The sequence below is a fragment of the Anomaloglossus baeobatrachus genome, chromosome 1 (assembly GCF_048569485.1).
Source record: "Anomaloglossus baeobatrachus isolate aAnoBae1 chromosome 1, aAnoBae1.hap1, whole genome shotgun sequence".
NCBI classification, from domain to species: domain Eukaryota; kingdom Metazoa; phylum Chordata; class Amphibia; order Anura; family Aromobatidae; genus Anomaloglossus; species Anomaloglossus baeobatrachus.
Genome location: NC_134353.1, coordinates 461,785,226 through 461,802,692, shown reverse-complemented (window position 1 = coordinate 461,802,692; position 17,467 = coordinate 461,785,226). Strand labels below are relative to the sequence as shown.

At 42.3% G+C, this 17,467-nt stretch overlaps 1 protein-coding gene across 4 annotated transcripts in view; it reads left to right on the top strand.

The window, feature by feature from the left end:
- The window catches only part of LOC142243015 (transducin-like enhancer protein 1), a 55,289-nt gene extending 39,822 nt beyond the window's left edge, over window positions 1-15,467 (top strand). For all 4 annotated transcript variants that reach the window (XM_075314472.1, XM_075314480.1, XM_075314488.1 and 1 more), the window contains 16 exons: window positions 1,267-1,329; window positions 2,580-2,654; window positions 2,817-3,006; window positions 3,981-3,997; window positions 6,413-6,517; window positions 6,694-6,738; window positions 6,839-6,994; window positions 7,125-7,263; window positions 7,351-7,520; window positions 7,674-7,744; window positions 8,588-8,837; window positions 9,234-9,481; window positions 13,043-13,190; window positions 13,741-13,891; window positions 14,321-14,397; window positions 15,071-15,467. In XM_075314472.1, the coding sequence (XP_075170587.1) occupies window positions 1,267-1,329; window positions 2,580-2,654; window positions 2,817-3,006; window positions 3,981-3,997; window positions 6,413-6,517; window positions 6,694-6,738; window positions 6,839-6,994; window positions 7,125-7,263; window positions 7,351-7,520; window positions 7,674-7,744; window positions 8,588-8,837; window positions 9,234-9,481; window positions 13,043-13,190; window positions 13,741-13,891; window positions 14,321-14,397; window positions 15,071-15,178 (2,013 nt within the window). In that variant the 3' untranslated portion in view covers window positions 15,179-15,467. The remainder of the gene's footprint in view (window positions 1-1,266; window positions 1,330-2,579; window positions 2,655-2,816; window positions 3,007-3,980; window positions 3,998-6,412; window positions 6,518-6,693; window positions 6,739-6,838; window positions 6,995-7,124; window positions 7,264-7,350; window positions 7,521-7,673; window positions 7,745-8,587; window positions 8,838-9,233; window positions 9,482-13,042; window positions 13,191-13,740; window positions 13,892-14,320; window positions 14,398-15,070) is intronic.
- The last annotated feature ends 2,000 nt before the right edge of the window (window positions 15,468-17,467 follow it).

Sequence of the window (17,467 nt, the reverse complement as noted above, 5' to 3'; positions counted from 1 at the left end):
GCCGCACTCTCTCCACTGGTGTGGGTCGGCTGCATGTATTTCTATGCAGCTGAGGTGCTAGTGTCCGAAGAGTGTCGGGTGATACCGATTTGAAACTCCCACGAGTCATACGCAAGTGGAACTGTACCCTTAGTCATATACTCCACAAATCTGGCCCTTTGGAAGAGTGTTAGGCTGAAAGCCTTTTTTTTCTTATAAAGCAAGCCATAAGAAGTCCCTTTTTGATGTTTTGGAAAAATGCATGTAGGGGAGATAGCTAGCATGTAGAGGCAAGTGCTGTGGACAGATGAGCCTAAAAAGACAACTCTTGGCTAAATGCCAAACGCTATTTGTGGCACAAAACGAACACTGCACATCACCCTAAAAAAGCCATCCCCACCATCGCACGTTGTGGCAGCATTGTGCTGAGGGGATGCTTTTTCGTTAGCAGGGGCATCCAAGCAGGTCAGAGTTAAGATTGGAAGATTCATATGGCTAAATACATGGCAATCCGAGAGGAAAACATGGAGACTCCAAAAAACTTGAGACTGGAGCATGGGTTCATTTTCCAGCAGGACAATGACCCTAAACATGCTGCCAGAGCTACAATGGAATGATTTAGATCAAAGCATATTCTTGTGTTTGAATGTCAAAGTACAGTCATAAGTCCCATTGAGAATCTATGGCAAGACTTGAAAATTACTGTTCACAACCGCTCTCCATCCAATCTCACTGAGCTAGAGATATTTTGCAAGGAAGAATGGGCAAACATTTCAGCTTCCTAAAAGTGCAAAGCTGGTAGAGACCTATCCCAAAAGACTTGCAGCGAGAGGTGGTCCTACAAAGTATTCTCATACAAATGCAAGTCACAATTTTTATATTATTTTTTTACATTTTTAGAAAACATTATATCATTTCCTTTACACTTCACAAATATTTGCTAGTTTGTGTTGGTATCACATAAAATCCCAATACAATTTAAGCTTCTGGGTATACCGTGAAACAAACATGGAAAAGTTCACAGGGTATGAATACTTGTTCATGGCACGGAATGACTTTGCAGTTTATCTGGGACTCCATGATAATCTAGGGTTAATACAATTTGCCACTATAAAAACTGAAGCCCCAAAATTTGTCAGTCTCAAAACTTTAGCCAGGACTGGTATTTAAACTGTTAATACCAGATGTATGGTTCTCTAAAATGGGTAGACCATGAAGTTATTGTTTGTTTTTTAGTATTCCTGATTTGTTTTAACCCAGCTTATGACAAATTGTATTTTCTTTTAGACTGAAATTGCCAAACGTCTGAATGTTATATGTGCCCAGTTGGTGCCATTTCTGTCTCAAGAGGTAAGTTGTTTTTTTTTTTGTTTGTTTGGGTTTTTTTCCTAGAACCTAAAGCTGGGGTCACACTAAACGACAGCAACAACGACGTCGCTGTTACGTCACCATTTTCTGTGACGTAGCAGCGACCTTGTAAGTCGCTGTTATGATCGCTGCTTAGCTGTAAAACACAGCAGCCGAAGCAGCGATCATAACGACACGCGTCGCTGTGCTGCAACATGTGCAGAGAGCAGGGAGCCGCGCACACTGCTTAGCGCTGGCTCCTTGCTCTCCTAGCTACATTACACATCGGGTTAATTACACGATGTGTACTGCAGCTACATGTGCAGAGAGCAGGAGCCGGCGCTGGCAGCGTGAGAGCGGCGGAGGCTGGTAACGAAGGTAAATATCAGGTAACCACCTTGGTTACCCGATGTTTACCTTGGTTACAGCTTACCGCAGCTGCCAGATGCCGGCTCCTGCTCCCTGCTCGCTTCATTTCGTCGCTCTCTCGCTGTCACACACAGCGATCTGTGCGTCACAGCGGGAGAGCGACGACCAAAAAATGAAGCTGGACATTCAACAACGAGCGGTGACCTCACAGCAGGGGCCAGCTCGTTGCTGGATGTCATACACAGCGACAGCGACGGGACGTCACTGCAACGTCACAGAAAATGGTGACGTAGCAGCAACGTCGTTGTCGCTGTGTGTGACACCACCTTAAGGGGAAGTCTATCATAGCTTTTTTGTTGCACTGAAAAATAGTGCAATTGGTTGTGAAAATTCTGAATCTTCCATAGAATGAACATACTAGAAAAAATGGAGCATTCTCATCTTTTCAGATGGAAAATATCTGCCTCATTGGGATGTGATCAGTGATCAGTAGAATCTCATCCCATTGCCTGGTACTGTAACCCTCTGCAGATTTAACCCAGTGAGAATAATGTAGTGACACACTTGAGTTTACCATAATATGACCTATTATTAGAGATGAGCAAATAGTGAAATATTTGGGTTTGGATTATGCTATCCGAATACCAAGTACTATTCCAGTTTTCGTTACGAATCTAATGCAAGTCAGTGGGGAACCCAAGCATTTCTCTTTAAGATTTCTCGGAAAAATGCTCAGGTTCCCCACTGACTTGCATTAGGTTTGTTATTCGTGATGAATAGTGGAATAGTACTGGGTATTCTGATAGCATAATCCAAACCTGAATTTTACTAGTCACCCATCTCTAATGATTTTTATTTATTTATTCCCCCCCCCCAAAATTTAGCATCAACAGCAAGTTGTCCAGGCAGTTGAACGAGCTAAACAAGTGACGATGGCGGAGCTAAACGCAGCCATTGGGGTAGGTTTCATGTGTGTGTGATTGTTTAGAATTTTGTATTAAGTTATATAATTCACATTTTAATTTTTACTTTGAATTTCATACCTAAATTTTGTCTTTTTTTGTTTTGTTTATTTTTTTCATGTAACGCTCTCTTTACAACCACTGATTTGTGAATAACAGCACCAGCTACAAGCCCAGCACCTCTCACACCATGCACCCCCTATTCCACTAACCCCTCACCCGTCTAGTTTGCAGTCTCACAACCTGGCTGCTGCCACCAGTGCCTCCAGTCTGCTGGCCCTTTCTGGTGTCCTTGGCCTACAGTCTCAGCTGGCAGCAAAAGAGGTACTGACTGAAGCCGAGCACCGAGGTAATTCTAGATTGCTCACGTAATACGTTTTATACTTCTGTACGCGTAGTGACTAAACTTACCGTATGCAATTGACCCTTTTTCTATATTTCTGTGCTAAAAATACCAGTTAAATTAGTAACTTGTTGGTTTTGAATGGGTTTTCCAGGATTTTACAAAACTTGGCTAAGAGTAGGGAATACTATAAAATCAATATATAACCATTACTTGACATTGAAGTCTGCTGGTACCGTGGTGGTCCTACAGTTGATGACCCCTCGTACATCATTAACTTGGGGACTGGAGCCAATCCTGGACCTCGGTAGTCATGTGCCATACAAATGTCATCACTGAGGTTAGTGATTAGATTCATCTTTAACGGGAATGATGTGTGACCTGGTCGCTACAAGATTGGAGTCAAGGGTAAGTTATTTTTCAGTATACTCTAATCTTGGCAAAGTTTTCGTAAAATCAGGGGAAAACCTCTATCTTATGCTGTGACTGTTTTTGGCTAAACGTGACTGGTAGACTGACATTGAGCCTTGATGTTGTCTGTCCTTCCTAGTGTATGACTGAGCCCTTATCCTGTTGTATGCAGACTGGCACTGCGTCTGGACAAACTGTAACCCCTTTAGGATGTCCAGTGCACTTGCCTATATACCGCAGAACATAACCTGAGGTTTGAGCGTCATGGAGCTACAAGTCAGACTGTGAAATATTAATGGGCATTGCAAAAATGAGTTTGCAAGGAAAACAAAATGAAAGAGAAACTTGAGGTGCACAGGGAAATCTACATTTTTGTTTTTCCCTTTGATTGTGAGACGACTGCTGCAGTTTGCAGGGCTGGGGGTTGTCAGCAGGAGAAATTGGGAGATCTAGATCTGTAAGGAACAGTGAGATTTCTCAGTGGGAAAGAAAGATGATAAATTAATAATCTTGACAAAAATTAACCACATCTTTCCCTTTTCTCTTCTCATGCGTTTCCATGGAGACAGACAGAGACCCAGGGCCTGTAAGTATAACGCTGTACTGTGTGGGCTTTTTGTGTACGGAGGGGATGAGGAGAATATTGTCTTCCTTAGATCTAAATTCCAACCCTGGGAACATGGCCCTGCATTTAGGGCGGTTGATTAAGCTGTAACTGTAAGACATTGGGTCTTGGTGGAATCAATAGCAATTCTGAATAACCGAATACACAGCCCTTTATTTGCCCGTACTTGATGATTGTGCTCCAGTTTCTCTCTAACAGTCTACTGGTCACGTTCACGGGCATCTGTCGCCAAAATGCTGCTTTTCTGTGTACAGATAAATTCTTTACAAATGATAAAATATGCAATTGCACCATGTTATGGTTCTCCTCTTCATTTGCACTGCTGTGACCTTGTAGAAAAAATGTCATGAATGGAGGTGTGACCCCTGTGCGCAGCCCTCTTGGCCTGTAGAGAAAGACTCGCTCGCTCACACATCAGTGATTTTTCTTGTATGTAAAAAAAAAAAAATAATAATAAACTGATGGAACTTAGCTTGGTCAATTTTTACCATCAGTGTTTCATCAGTTTCCCTGATGGAACATTAAGGCTCTGTGCGCACTGGGAAATGGAATTTTCTTGAGAAAATTCCGCATGTCCTCAAAGATTACCGCACCCGCGGTAAAAAACCACGGGAAACCGCATCCGAAAACCGCATGCGGTTTGCTGCGGTTTTACCGCGGTATTGTTCGCGGTATTGCCGCGGTTTTGCCGCGTGCGGGTTGGGATGTGCTTTATTGCATTCAATGCAATAAAGCACATTGAAGAAGAAAAAAAAAATACATTTAATTCTGATAGTAGATAGACAGAAGAATAGATAGAGGGATAGATAGACAGACAGATAGATAGAGGGATAGATAGACAGACAGAGGGATAGATAGAGGACAGATCGCTGCATTTCCCACGGTCGGCAGTGAGTTCACATTACCGGCCGTGGGAAATGACCGGTAATTACCTCTGCTGTCTGCTGCTTTCAGCCTGTGTCTGTGACAGTCGCGGCTGGATGTCAGCAGTGCAGGACGCCGGAGCTGTGGATTATGCCGGAGCTTTGTTTGGGAGGGGTTAATAAAAGGGTGAACGAGGCTTGTTTGTTTTATTTAAAATAAAGGATTTTTCGGTGTCTGTGTTTTATTCACTTTACTTACGGGTTGATCATGTCAGCTGTCACATAGACGCTGCCATGATCAAGCCTGGAGTTAATGGCGGTGGACCCCCACCGCCATTAACCCTTGTATTACCTTGCCACCACTGCTACACGGTGGCAAGAAGAGCCGAGGACACGCCGGTATTGCCGCATAATGCATGCGACAGTGCCGGGGCAGCTGCGGCTGATATTCTCGGCTGCCGGAGGGGGAGTGAGGCAGGGGACATTATCCCTGCCCCTCTCCCTCCCCAGCCTGAGAATACCGGGCCGCCGCTGTGTGCTTACCTCGGCTGGAAGGTAAATATACAGCGAAGCCCACGTTCTTTTTTTTCTATATTTCCGTTTTCTTTCTATGTGTCTGTGATGTCTGTGTATGTCTGTGATCTGTGTGTGTTTACTCTCTGCACGGCTTCCTCTTCCTGTAATGACATCACTTCCCTGCAAAACCGCAGACAGGCGATGCACATTACCAGAGGTAAACCGCGAAATACCGCAGGGAATAACGCAGGAAAACGCAGTGAACCGCACAGAATTTGCTGCCTGCGTTATTCCCTGCGGGATTTCATGATTAACATTGAGTCAATGGAGTGAAATCCCGCAGCGACGTGCGGAAAAGAAGTGACATGCACTTGTTTTTGCTGCGGGAATCCCGCAGCAAAACATGCAGCTGTCAAATTCCGCCCAGTGCGCACAGGATTTTTTTTCTCCATAGGATTTGCTGGTGATTCACTGCAGAGATGTTATGAACATTTTCTGCAGCGGAACATGCAGCAAATCCGCGGAAAATCCGCAGCAAAATCCGGTAAGTGCGCACATAGCCTAAAGGTTTCTCATGCTTCTGCTTTCAGACAGTTCATGAGAAGTGAACAACCTGCTGGTGACTTCCAAGTGCTGACCGCATTTTTTTCGTCTTCTTCACAGACCAATAGGCTTGCTTTGGCAGGTTTGATTGGTGATGCCGATCAAAATCTGACATCTCCTTGATTTTGTGCTGACCACTCGGTCCACAAAGATATACATGTGAACAGCCACATAGGTAGGGATGACAAATGGGAATAGAACTTGTACGTGGAAAAAATGAAGTCTAAATGTGGCCTCAGACTAATTTTTTTGCATCTTCTAATATGATGGAAAATGTATATATTGCCACAAGTAGAGGCTTAGAGTAGTCCACTTTTTGGGTGGAGATTCTAGGCTTGTTATGATTGCTTTCTTGTCTTTTCTACTCATGTTGAATCCATTTATTCTGTAACAGAGCTGTGTTACTCTTCCAAATGGGGAGCGTGTGCGGACCTTATCTGATTACCTAAACAGCAGCAAAAAACGCAAAACTGAGGAAAAAGACTTTGGAACGGATTACGTAAGTCCTGAGACTTGATTGTGTTTACTATGATCCCAACAACATGGGAACCGAATGGCGGTGCTGATAAGCAGATGGAGTCATGACATGAAGTCAAACTAGCTTGTTCCCAAAGCTGCACACCATAGCTTTTCAAGTCTTCTATCAGACTTTCATCTCTGCTGTGCTTCTTGTAGGGTAGTGATGCTGACCGCAGTGAAGACAATCTTGTGGTGGATGAAGTAAGTCCCTTTTTTTTTTTTTTTTTTTTTTTAATTAAGCTATCCTACAGCATGAAAGCAAATGGTAGAAGCTATAAAAAAGTGTGATTTGTCCTCCCAGGATCCTGCTTCACCGCATAGTGTCCACTCCTACTCCTCACGAGAAAATGGGGTAGAGAAAACCAACCTCCAAAGAAAAGAACCTCCTCCAGCAAGTCCAAACTCTATGACTTCATCCAGCAGTGTATCCCCGTCCAGGAGCAAGGATCTTCCCACGGTACTTCATTCTGACCTCGATTGTATGGGGCAGCACATGTTGAGTGTTTTTGTAGTAAAGCTCTGCATACATGGTTGTAATTTAGCATTTCAGTCCCAGTTCTGTAGATAATATTCAATTTCTTTTATAGCAAGTAGAAAAATCTGCGACCCCAGGCCTGAAGTCTAGCACTCCGAACTCTCAGAGTGATATGAGCACGCCTGGACCTAGTGGGGCTAGCGTGTCTCAGTTCCGACCTCTCTCCAGTAAACCTGCTATTGACCCTCTAGGTGAGTAAAGGTTTTTGTTGAAGAGATCAAAGCCATTCCCATCTAGCCTTGTATCCAATGTAATTTTGATCTAAAATTCTTTTGCAGCCTTGGGACTTCGGGCCCCCTTGGGAACACAAGCTGGCTATCCAGCTGCGTTTAGTATTGCTCATCCTTCTGTGAATGCTGAGGGAGCCGGGGCCTATGCTAGTCTTCACCTCATGTCACCACAGATCAATGGGGCCGCTGCTGCGGGAACTTATGGAAGATCCTCTTTAGTAAGTGACTGCATTGTTTTCCTTCTGTACATTAGATTTGAGTTCTTGTGCTGGTCTTGAAATTGCATGGTGAAGTGGCTTTTCACCTCCCTTTGGAACATTGGATAATTGCTTGGTGCAATATTACTCATGATTACTATATTATTTGTCTAGGTTGGTTATGACCCTCATGCACACATGCGGAGTTTGGGGGCTGCTATTCCAGGAGCTGCATCAGGGAAGCCGTGAGTTATTGGGGGGTTTTCACCATGTATTCCCCATGTTCTCCATTTTTTTTTTTCCTATTTGTTCCTAATATAAATTAAAATTGGGCAATATCCGTTGTTAAGCATCTAGGTATTGTGAGTGGAAAATGCCATGTATATTAATTCATCATTAGGATTAGTCAATTTGTTCATTGGATACTTTGGGAGCTTGATGTTCTGAGAGTTCCAGTATGGATTATATGAGGACATAGCATAGGCATTATATCGAGAGCGTTTGTACCATTGTGCTATACTCCTGTCAGCTTAGCTACATGCTATTCTGGATTAAGTGTGTTGAATACACATTTCTACACTGTGTGGGCAGGCTAATGACTAGGTCTAGACGAGGGATGACTATACCTCTGAATTGTACAGTGCATTCACACTTCTCTCTAGCGGTACCTTGTGTTCTGCCATATCTATCAGTTCTGGTGTGTGAAGACAGAAACGTGTGCTATCTGCACCAGATCTTCAAGATCAATAATGCTTTTAAGAAACCACAGTTTACTTTTAATGCTGAACTAAGTGACCCACAAGCCACAGACACTTAAAGGTGACTTATAACAGGAATTTGCCTATTAGCTCCTGACGACAGGGCTTCATGTTTGCTCCACTGTCCATGCTTAAAGGGACATTTTGCAAATCTTGTCTTATTTTGCGGACAACCTGTATCTCAATGAGTTTGTGACCATCACATTTACCAACCTTTCTGCTTAATACCTTGTCCCCTGTAGACGTGATTTGTAAAAATTGTTAATTTTTATTTTATATTTTTAGTAAACCTGCATAATTTTGTGTGTTCACGCTTGTTTCTATTTACAGAGCTTATTCCTTTCATGTCAGCGCAGATGGGCAGATGCAGCCTGTTCCCTTTCCTCCAGATGCTCTAATAGGCTCTGGAATCCCCCGTCACGCTCGCCAACTGCATACATTAAACCACGGAGAAGTGGTTTGTGCTGTGACGATAAGCAACTCCACACGTCATGTCTACACTGGAGGCAAAGGCTGTGTAAAAGTGTGGGATGTTGGGCAACCGGGCACAAAGACTCCTGTGGCACAGCTTGACTGCTTGGTACGGCTCTGAATCATGCTGGTTCTTATGTGCAGTATTGTATGAAAACTTCTAAAATGATCAGGTTGTTAGACTTCAACCTATTCTCCAGTACAAGTCCATCATCTACTCCTCCTTTCTGTGTTTTTGTTTTGTTTTGTTTTTTTTACACGAGGTTTTGAATATCCAATCTTCATGGATAAAATAATAAATTGCTGCAGATTTGCAGTCCACACTACAGTTCTGTCGGGTCAAGGGTGGACATTATTTTTTTTATCTTAAAGGCATGAAGTGTTTATAAACCTGCCATAAATAATGTATATTTGATGGACCCATGTAACCACTAACAGGGCTGCAATTCGTTTTTACGCACTGTTCGCTACCTAACTTGTAGAATTTTGCTTTACTCTTGTACAGAATCGTGATAACTATATCCGCTCCTGTAAACTCCTTCCAGACGGTCGCAGCCTTATTGTTGGGGGCGAGGCCAGCACTTTGTCTATATGGGACTTGGCATCACCCACTCCAAGGATAAAAGCAGAGCTCACTTCTTCTGCCCCTGCTTGCTATGCCCTTGCCATTAGCCCAGATGCCAAAGTCTGTTTCTCCTGCTGCTCCGATGGCAATATTGTAGTATGGGACTTACAGAACCAGACACTTGTCAGGTATGACACTTGCATCCGGTTTCATGGTTTTATTTCAGAAGTCATGTTAAATTACTGCTTTATGCATAGATCTGAGCAGGTCCTGAAAACTTAAAAACTGCTACATTTGAGTAAAAGTTTAAATTAAAAAAAAAATTAGAAAATAAATAGCTTGACAATATGGTTAGTATTCTACTTTTGATTTAATTTTCAACACATTCCCACACTTGACGCAGCAGCCTTGGGTTACACTTAAGGCCACTTTACACACAACGATATAGTTAGCGATCTCGTTAGCGATGTGACACGCCCAGATCGTTGCTACAATTTGCCGAGATCGCGCAAAGGTCGTTTTGTAGCGGTCACACGTACCCATCTCACAAACGATGCTACATCGTTCAGCGATATATTGTTTGACCAAGGCGGTCGTGTGGACACCGTCACACAGCATTCCTCCCAACGATTCCGGCAATGACAGGCGTATAACTGTCCATAGCATACACCCTCGCATGTGATTGCCTCGCCCTCTCCACGCCCCAACTTCCATACTGTCAGAATCTCCTCTGGTCTTCTGTTACGTGATTGTTTGTCTGTGAAATAAAAGGCCTCATTTGCGGCTGCCCCGTGTGACGCAACCACCGGTGCCACACTCTTGATCTGTTTTGTGTGCGTGTGTGTCATCCTTTATGCCTTTCTGTCTTCTCCAAGGTATGTTTTTTGGGTTTTTTTGGGTTTGTTTTATGGTGTTTTTTTTTTTCTTTTTTAAATCTTATTGTATTTTTGTAAGTTTTAAGTCTTATTAATTTCAGGGCCGTCATATGCACCATCTGTCATGCTATACTACCGCATTTTCCTGTTTTGTTTTGTTTTTTTAAGTTTGTTTACTGCATGCTTTTGTTTAGCTTTTGTCTCATATTTTTTTTTTTTTTTAAATTTTGTTTTTGTTTGTTTTTTTTATTTTTTTTTTATTTTATACAGTCACACAGCATTCCGACACACACGTGCTTACAGGTATATGAACATGTGAACAATGCATGATAGGGCTCAGTGTTTAACTCCAGACGTATGCACAAAAACAAGGTCTAAAATTCATTTTAAAACAAATATGAACCTACCCAAAAGATGCAATCAATTAGGACAACATATATTAGCCGAAAATTAAATAACACACATGTCACAGCAGAGCTCTGTAATGAAACGCACACAGGACTACAAAGGACGTCAATGAAACTTTGTGTCCACCTTATCAACCATGGCTGCCAAATCAAAACGCAGTTGGGACCACCAATCAGAGCATAGGAGGCGTGGAGCATTGCTCGTAACGACACACCCGCGTCGCTGATGACTGACGCACGAATAATGTAGCAACAAGTGAACAAGTCCTGCACCGCCTGCCCTCAGATTACCTCCAAGTTCAGTGGCTCACGTGCTGATGACTGCCATGTAGCGCTGGTTTGCAGGCGCAGCGTGCTGGTCGGTATTGAGCAGCTAGGAGATCCAACAACAGGAAGATGAAAAATCGACCGCAAACAGCTGCTATGCCAAACAATTTCTTTTTTATTCAAGCGTTCTTTTCATCGGTGGACCCGTAGAAGTCTGGCTTACAGACGAAACGGCCGTCGTCCTTTGGAGGGACTCGCATCCTAGTCACCTCCCGCATTTTTATCTGCACCGATGAAAAGAACGCTTGAATAAAAAAGAAATTGTTTGGCATAGCAGCTGTTTGCGGTCGATTTTTCATCTTCCTGTTGTTGACGCACGAATAATGTTGTTCGTTGTTGGCAGGTTGTCAAACGTAGCAATATGTCTGCTGCGTTTGAAACGATGAACAATATTTTGAAACTGAACGACGTGTCAACTGTTGATTTTCGCTATTTTTAAGATCGTTCGGAGTCACTTGTAGGTGTCACACGCAATGACGTCGCGAACGACGACAGAAGTGCGTCACGAAAACCGTGACCCCCGACGACATATCGTCAGATAAATCGTAGCGTGTAATGGGGCCTTTAAGTGAATGTCATTTCAATCCTTGTGCACAATAGACTGCACACAAACCAGTGTGTTATTGTGCCGGCTCCTATATAGCTCTGCATTATCTCTTGTCTATTTTGTGGTTGAGGCATGGTTGATTTCTATTGATCTGGTGCCATCGATGAGGGGCTGCTGATAAGTCTTTGGCTTTACCCAGAAAGAAACAAGATAAGATGATGGAACGTTACATTTATTCCACATACTCTCCACTGATGACAACACACTTCTTACATCGGTATTCCAAGTTCTGTAAGCTTAACAAAAAGAAGGATTTCGGTTGTGCCTCAAAGCAAGCATCCGTAGCAGTCATGGCATCAGAAATGGTGTGAAATTTGGTACCCTTGAGGTGTTTCTTCAGGTTTGGAAACAGATGATAGTCGGAGGGAGCTAGATCTGGTGAATAAGTTGTGTTGTCAACCAGCTGGAAGCCCAGCTCTGCCAGTTTTGCCATGGTCACTTGTGCAGTGTGAGCGGAGCCGTTGTCTTGCAGGAACAAGATTCCTTTGGACAGCTTTCCGCGCCTTTTGGCCTTTAGAGCTGCTTTCAGTTGGGACAAAAGTTGAATGTAATACCTTGCAGTGATGGTGGAACCCTTGTAAAGGTAGTCCACTAGCAGCACACCCTCCTTATCCCAGAACACAGACGCCATCACCATAGTGGCTGATTTTTGCAACCAGAAGTTCTTTGGACAAGGAGAACCACTGTGCCTCCATTCTATTGACTGCTCCTTGTTTTCAGGGTCATACACATAAATCCAGGTCTCATCTATAGTGACCAGTCAATCCAGGAACTTATCAGTCCAGAAACGCTGACCAACTGGGAAGTTTTCCCTCACATGCTTCTCTGATCTGTTGTCAAACATTGGGTGACCCACTTTGCAGATAGCTCCCTCATGTCCAAATGTTCATGGATAATGGCACAAACATGTTTACTGGAAATCCCCGTGATGTCCGCTATTGCTTTAGCTGAAATTCGTTGATTTTCCAGTATGAGGTTGTGCACAGCATCGACGATCTCCGGCACAACAACCGCTCTCGGTCGTCCATTACGTTCCTCACCATTGGTGCTGAAGTGGCCAATTTTAAATTTGGCAACACAGTTCTTAACTGTGGAATATGAAGGGCATTGATACCCCAATGTCTGCGACATATCACCATGAATATCTTGCAGAAACAAGAATTTTATCACTCTTCTGCTCTTAGTTGCTGTGAATATCACATTAGACTCCGCCATTTTGTTTTCCCGCATGGTAGAACACTGTTACCATAAGCAACAAACACAACATTTTGAAAACCTGTATTAGACACATAAGGCTTTCATATGATGTAACATTCGTTACCATAGAAACCAAAAAAAAAAATTACAAAGCCAAAGACTTATCAGCAGCCCCTCCATATAATCTGGAACAGTATAAAACTGTACACCGTTACATCTGCAATTTAAGGCGGTGACTAGTCAATAAATTGTTTGCTTGAGCCTGGCCTTGCATTTTGATTGAATTGTCTTTGGTTCCCTAAATTTTGTTGTGGGTTTTTTTTTTTGTTTAAAAAGGCAATTTCAAGGACACACTGATGGTGCCAGCTGTATAGATATTTCTCATGATGGTACCAAACTATGGACTGGTGGCCTGGACAATACAGTTCGCTGTTGGGACCTGAGAGAAGGCAGACAGCTCCAGCAGCATGACTTCAACTCTCAGGTACTGGATGGTGTTCATAGATTCTTTGGAGCCTTAGCTGGATGCAGTGTTAAAGGGAATCCGTCAGCAGGTGTTTGCTACCTCGTGCAGCATAATGTAAGCATATGAGATCCTGAATCCAACAATATATCCCTTAGATTATTGGATGCAGCAGCTCTGACACAATCAGAATTTTTAGGTGTAGCCATGTAGCAGAGCTGAAAGGGCTGTCCTCACACACACACCAGGCTCTCAATTGAGATTGACACCTCACTGACAATGTAGGATCAGAGGAGGGGGGAGTGCCTGACTGCCATGCTGTGCTTTGTAGTCCCAGCAATGATAAGGGTCCTGCTGTGTCTTGCTGGCTGAACAAACAGCAAATAAACAACAGATCAAACCTTGACAAGAGAGGCATCCTTGAATTCTCTGTTAACCTTTGCCGCACGCTGGCTTCAGCTTACACAGCAAAAACCTGCTGACAGATTCCCTTTAAAGTAAAGCAGGATTGTTTGTTTTATGCACATGGGAACTTTTTATTTTGATATATGTAAACATTTTTCATATACAGATCTTTTCCTTGGGTTACTGCCCTACAGGCGAATGGTTAGCTGTGGGGATGGAGAGCAGTAATGTTGAAGTGTTACATGTTTCTAAACCTGATAAGTACCAGCTGCATCTTCATGAAAGTTGCGTCCTGTCTCTGCAATTTGCTTCCTGTGGTAAGTACTGAAAGTTTTGGTTATGCCAACTTGTCCAATGCCTATGCTGTGCCAGTAGCTAAGCCGGTGCCAAAAAAGTCTGGGAGTGGTCGATCTATGTAATAGGCGGTGTTGGTCACCAGCCTTTTGCCTAAATGATGATCTTGAGTAGTAAAATCCTAGATGGACGTGTATACAATAAACTGATACCAGGCAGAAAACGTCTGACACGTCGTCTTGGTTCCTGCACGTATCATGCCTGAGAAGGTAATGGGTACTGTACTTCATAAAAGAATCAGAACCACAAGGCGGACGATCACCAAGCTTTTACTTGATGTCAACATCTCTGAACTCAAGAGATCTATCCACGATGAGAAAAAAATAAGAATGTGTAGCCCAAGCACTGTAGTTCATCGAGGTGGCTTAACATTGGTGCTTATGTCTCTCTAGGTAAATGGTTTGTAAGTACTGGCAAGGACAATTTGTTAAATGCCTGGCGGACGCCGTACGGAGCCAGCATTTTCCAGGTGAGTGACCTGTAAAAGTTAACTATTCTTTTGGACCTATTTCAGCTCTGTAGACAAGTAGAATAAAATTCCAATTCACCTATTACTAGGGCTTGTATTGGTTTTCACTTTTGTCCTTCCAATGCCAAATAGGCTACTAATAGCACCAAAGAAAGGCATACCCAGGTTTCATGTTATTTTATGGAGTAAGGTGGTATTATGTTGTACACTAGAAACTGTCTTTATAAAGGGTTATCCAATTTGGCCAAATTCTGTCCATACATCCCATTAGGATATATAATTAACACCATGGGGGAAGATACGTGGAGACCCCCAGGCTCTAAGCTGCAGAGTAAGTTCCTCGTACAGTGGATTTGGTGCATCTATATATGTTGTAAGTTCCATACTACATTTCCTGCAAAGGATGTGAGTGGCTACACAAAGTATCCTAGGTTAGATCAGAGAAACCAGGCCCAGGTTGCCAATTCATCTTAAGACTGCTTCATTTTCCACCCTTTCTTCTATTATTGGAGCTTTTAGATGTAAAACATCTTTGATGAGGATTATCTATTGCCATCTGTGATTATGAGGGTACACTGAATAAGTTTAATCCTATCGTCTGCAGGCAACACATTTAGGTTTGCTTATGTGGATATGTTGCGTACCTTCTCTGACAATTTCTATTTCTTTGCAGTCGAAAGAGTCTTCATCTGTTCTGAGCTGTGATGTTTCCACTGATGACCAGTTCATTGTCACAGGTTCTGGTGACAAGAAAGCCACAGTCTATGAGGTGATCTACTGATGGCCTCACTCTTTTACCTTGGGTTCCCCCTCTATTGCACGGACCCACAAAGGGTGATCATCTGTCCTTTGGGTTAGTTCTGTTTTTAGGTGTATATTTTATCAGTATCGACCAGCTTGTATTTAATAATAAAACTGGAGAAAATAATGTTGGTGTCTTCTCATTTTGTAAGAAAATGTTTTCTAACCATTGTAAATGTCTCCAAGTGCAGATATTGTGAAATGTCCCAAAGCTGGTTAAATCTGCAGTGTTGTCTCATAAAGCAGCAATAAACCTAATTCATCCATAATTCAGTGTTCTTTGGACAAACCTTTCTATAGATGCATGACCTGGACAATTATATTATATAGGGACACCACATATTTATGTAAATTTATTGCTATCCTTTAAAGCTTGACGCTCCAGTGGGCAGCAAGTAGCTGTGCTTTTGTTCCAGCAGCATCAAGTCAATATCCATCAATGACAGTGAATGAACACACTGGTGGGTCTACGGGAGCCTATTCTTCAAGCATCAGATTGTGAGCTCATTCACAAGGATATCTTTTTGTGTTACTGGCAGAATTTGCATGGCCTTACTATGTCTATCTGGCTAGATATTCTCTGCTGCTAAAGTTGTCTGATGCAGCCTATGGATGTTTTTTCATTGAGAATTGGAAACCTGTTCTAGTAGCCCTCCATAGAAATCAAGTGTTACACTGACCTGGGGATCGTTTAATCTGTGATGTATGTTTAGCATATACACTAGAAAAGCTCCTGATATAAAACAATCTCCATAGGGTTAGCCCAAAGGAAGATAAGTATCTTGACCATCTTCTTCTGGCTCGGATAAATCAGCATGCTAGCGAAAAAAGAAAAGGTATGGAATAGCCGCTATTTCATATAACTACAAGTGCATCACAATAAATTAGTATATCATCAAAAAGTTAGCTTAAGTAATTCAATACAAAGAGGGAAATCTAAATAAATTATATATATATATATATATATATATATATATATATATATATATATATATATATATAATATATATATATATATATATATATATATTATATATCTAATATATATATATACACAGTACTGCCCAAAAGTATTGGCACCCCTGCAATTCTGTCAGATAATGCTCAGTTTCTTCTTGAAAATGATTGCAATCACAAATTCTTTGTTATTATTATCTTCATTTATTTTACTTGCAATGAAGAAACACAAAAGAGAATGAAACAAAAATCAGATCATTGATCATTTCACACAAAACTCCAAAAATGGGCCAGACAAAAGTATTGGCACCCTTTAGCCTAATACTTGGTTGCACAACCTTTAGCCAAAATAACTGCGAACAACTGCTTCCGGTAACCATCAATGAGTTTCTTACAATGTTCTGCTGGAATTTTAGACCATTCTTCTTTGGCAAACTGCTCCAGGTCCCTGAGATTTGAAGGGGGCCTTCTCCAAACTGCCATTTTGAGATCTCTCCACAGGTGTTCTATGGGATTCAGGTCTGGACTCATTGCTGGCCACTTTAGTAGTCTCCAGTGCTTTCTATCAAACCATTTTCTAGTGCTTTTTGAAGTGTGTTTTGGGTCATTGTCCTGCTGGAAGACCCATGACCTCTGAGGAAGACCCAGCTTTCTCACACTGGGCCCTACATTATGCTGCATTTAATATAACATAACTCACACCAAGAGCCATTAGATAATAAGCACCAAACCTCCCTCAATACAGCAGGGTAGGTGCCAGCACTACTCATAACAGGAGTGAAAAACAAGAGAACAAGAGTAAAGTGCAAAAATAGACAATTTATTGAATACACAACAAGACATAAATTCATTAAAATGGTGCACTACCAGTGTGTCCTGGGGATGCCGACATATAGCAAAAATAGCTATATCCTGGATGGAGACCTTTTGACACCTGAGGATGCCTTTCCCTACCCTATAGGAACTGTCTGTGTTTACGGCTGGCTGTCCGGCATTGGCGCAATTTGCACTTCAGCACTTTAGGTAAGGGAATACATCTTAATGGCACACTTGTGCTATATAGTTATTGTATGTTTATTCCCTGCTATTTTTCTATGGTTACTTGCAGTACAGCCAGCGACATCACCATGATTCCCCACCCTGACATGGTGGGCAATCACGGTTTGATTTGATCTGCATTTATTTCCCAGTTAACAGTCCCCTGGTTATTGGGCATTTTCCCAATTTTTGTGATTCCTTTAGGCCAGTTATAGCCATAGTTGTATAGACTGCGATATGCATGTATCTCTGATCTGTTTTGGCCACTTAAACT